General features: G+C 47.3%; 1 protein-coding gene across 1 annotated transcript; it reads right to left on the bottom strand.

Annotated features, from left to right (window-relative positions):
• Positions 1-1,469: 1,469 nt before the first annotated feature.
• LOC129215340 (histone H4) lies at positions 1,470-1,901 on the bottom strand. The gene has a single exon (XM_054848184.1). The coding sequence runs from the start codon at positions 1,886-1,888 to the stop codon at positions 1,577-1,579; it is 312 nt and encodes a 103-aa protein (XP_054704159.1). The 5' UTR covers positions 1,889-1,901; the 3' UTR covers positions 1,470-1,576.
• Positions 1,902-2,274: the final 373 nt, after the last annotated feature.

Raw genomic sequence — 2,274 nt, 5'->3', positions numbered from 1 at the left:
GCCGCCTCTTGAAACCGGTGCTGTAGAATGCTGCCGCTCTGGTGCCGTGGGACTTTTATAGCATGTTCGCCTCTCTGATTGGCTGGCAGCGATGCGCCGTTATTATTGGATACTTTCAAATTCGAAAAGCCCGCCTCGAAAGCGCGCTCATTCACCAACCGCCCGCTGGCGAGTACAAGATGGGGGGGGGGGGGGGGGGGGGGGACGGCGGGCGGCGGCGGCGGCGGCGGCTTGAGAGCTGCTCTTGTTTTCGTTTAATCTATTTCTTTCAGCAATTTTTACAGTCTATCTCCAAAACCTTTAGCAAAAATTGTTTAAAAGGGAAATGGGTAATTGCAAATTACGCTTTCTTCAACGCATAGAAGATTCACGTTTATCGTCTTCTAACTCACTGAAACTAGAGCTTTGAAAAATAAATATTATATAGGATTTCCTCAATAGGAAACCTAATGAAGGTATTACGGGGCTTAGTTTAAGGGTGGGTATTTGTGTGTGCGTTGGGGGTCTTGTTAGTGGAGAAGGGGTGGAGGTTGTCTCGGTTTTTTGGGTTTGGCGGTTTTTTTGTATTTTGTTGTGTTTTTTTTTCTTAACAGAATAACTAAAATCTGAGAATAGTAGAAAGTAATACCGTAACTAGTATGGTAATTTTTTTTTTTTATTAAGACGAATTGCACATGAAAACGTTCTAGTTCAAAGGGATAGCGTACTCTCAGGATCTTGCTTGTTGGAATAAAAAGTTTGTTGTCTGTGAGCGTTCCGTTTTTCCCACATATTTGTGGTGCTTTCCTAGCCGGGGGAGTTGTCCCTAGAGCCCGAGTAGAGAAAGGCTTTCGGGCGAAGAGAGGATTGGTACTGACTCCGGCGTCAGCAGCCCTAAATTGACACAAAAAGCTTCTTAAGCTTTAATACATGGGACGCACAAAGAGTAATGGACGAGTCCCTAAAAGCCACTTTCAGAGGACAGACTTGGGATCATTCTCATATTCAAAGTTTTTATGAGAAGGGGTTTAGGAGGCGGCCAGCTGTGACACCTCCCACCCGTACATTTCCACCTGCAGAGCACCATTACAGGGATCAACGTAACTTAAACACCGATACGTACCTACTTTTGCTACCGTTTCCTAAATTAGTTGCAAACTAATTGAGAGGTGCGTGCTAGGCAATGCGTACCTGCCTCGGAACCGGGCCAACTCACCAGCTCGAAACTGGACATAAGTTTAGGATATATTCCTTATTCGACTTGATTTTTTGGGGGGTAAATAAAAAAAGTCCAAAACGTATTCATTACGATTACGCCGATACTGAAATCTAATAATTTTCTAAGTTCTGTAATCTACTTAACTAGGGTAGTCTCTAACTCATTAATAATACACACCATTATCACCTACTTAATCACCTCTTAAGATCTATATAGCAAGTTACCAGTGAAAAATGCGACCAATTAACGGAAACGCAGTGTAAGAACTTTTACTTTCCCTTTACTAGCCTTGAAGTGATACAGCTCTTTTAAAACTCAAGTGTGCGGCTCTTAAAAGAGCCTTTGGGTTCTTGGAAATAGTGCGGGAGCGAAAAGACTTTAGCCGCCGAAGCCGTAGAGGGTGCGTCCCTGGCGCTTGAGGGCGTAGACCACGTCCATAGCCGTGACCGTCTTCCTCTTGGCGTGCTCGGTGTAGGTGACGGCGTCGCGGATCACGTTCTCCAGGAAGACCTTCAGCACGCCGCGTGTCTCCTCGTAGATGAGCCCCGAGATGCGCTTCACGCCGCCGCGCCGAGCCAGGCGGCGGATGGCCGGCTTGGTGATGCCCTGGATGTTGTCGCGCAGCACCTTGCGGTGGCGCTTGGCGCCCCCCTTGCCGAGCCCCTTCCCGCCCTTGCCTCTGCCAGACATGATGCTGTCGCTGCTGCCGAGCGAGTGTGGTGAAAGCGGGGCGGCGCGGCGCTGTTTATGTGTTGGGAGCCGACCTGGTTGGGGACTGCAGCGAGGAGGGGCGGGGTTCCTGCCATTTTTTTCTGTTTCCGTCACGGGTCGTGATGGGCCATCGCTTGCTATTACCTGTTAAAACAGCGCTGTTAAGTCCACAAAGTAAGCAAAAAAATGCACACCCCGCCCCCCAAAAACCCCAATCCTAGCCACGTACATGTTAGTAACAATGGGAACGCTTTTATCCCCTTCCTTGGATTTATATAAACCCATTCGCTATGCATACGTGTGTGTATTTTATTTTCTTGCAATGGCTAACGTTTTATTTCAATTACTTTATATTTTCATTATTT

The sequence above is a fragment of the Grus americana genome, chromosome 1, assembly GCF_028858705.1.
Source record: "Grus americana isolate bGruAme1 chromosome 1, bGruAme1.mat, whole genome shotgun sequence".
Lineage (NCBI taxonomy): Eukaryota > Metazoa > Chordata > Aves > Gruiformes > Gruidae > Grus > Grus americana.
This window is presented reverse-complemented; position numbering and strand designations above follow the sequence as displayed.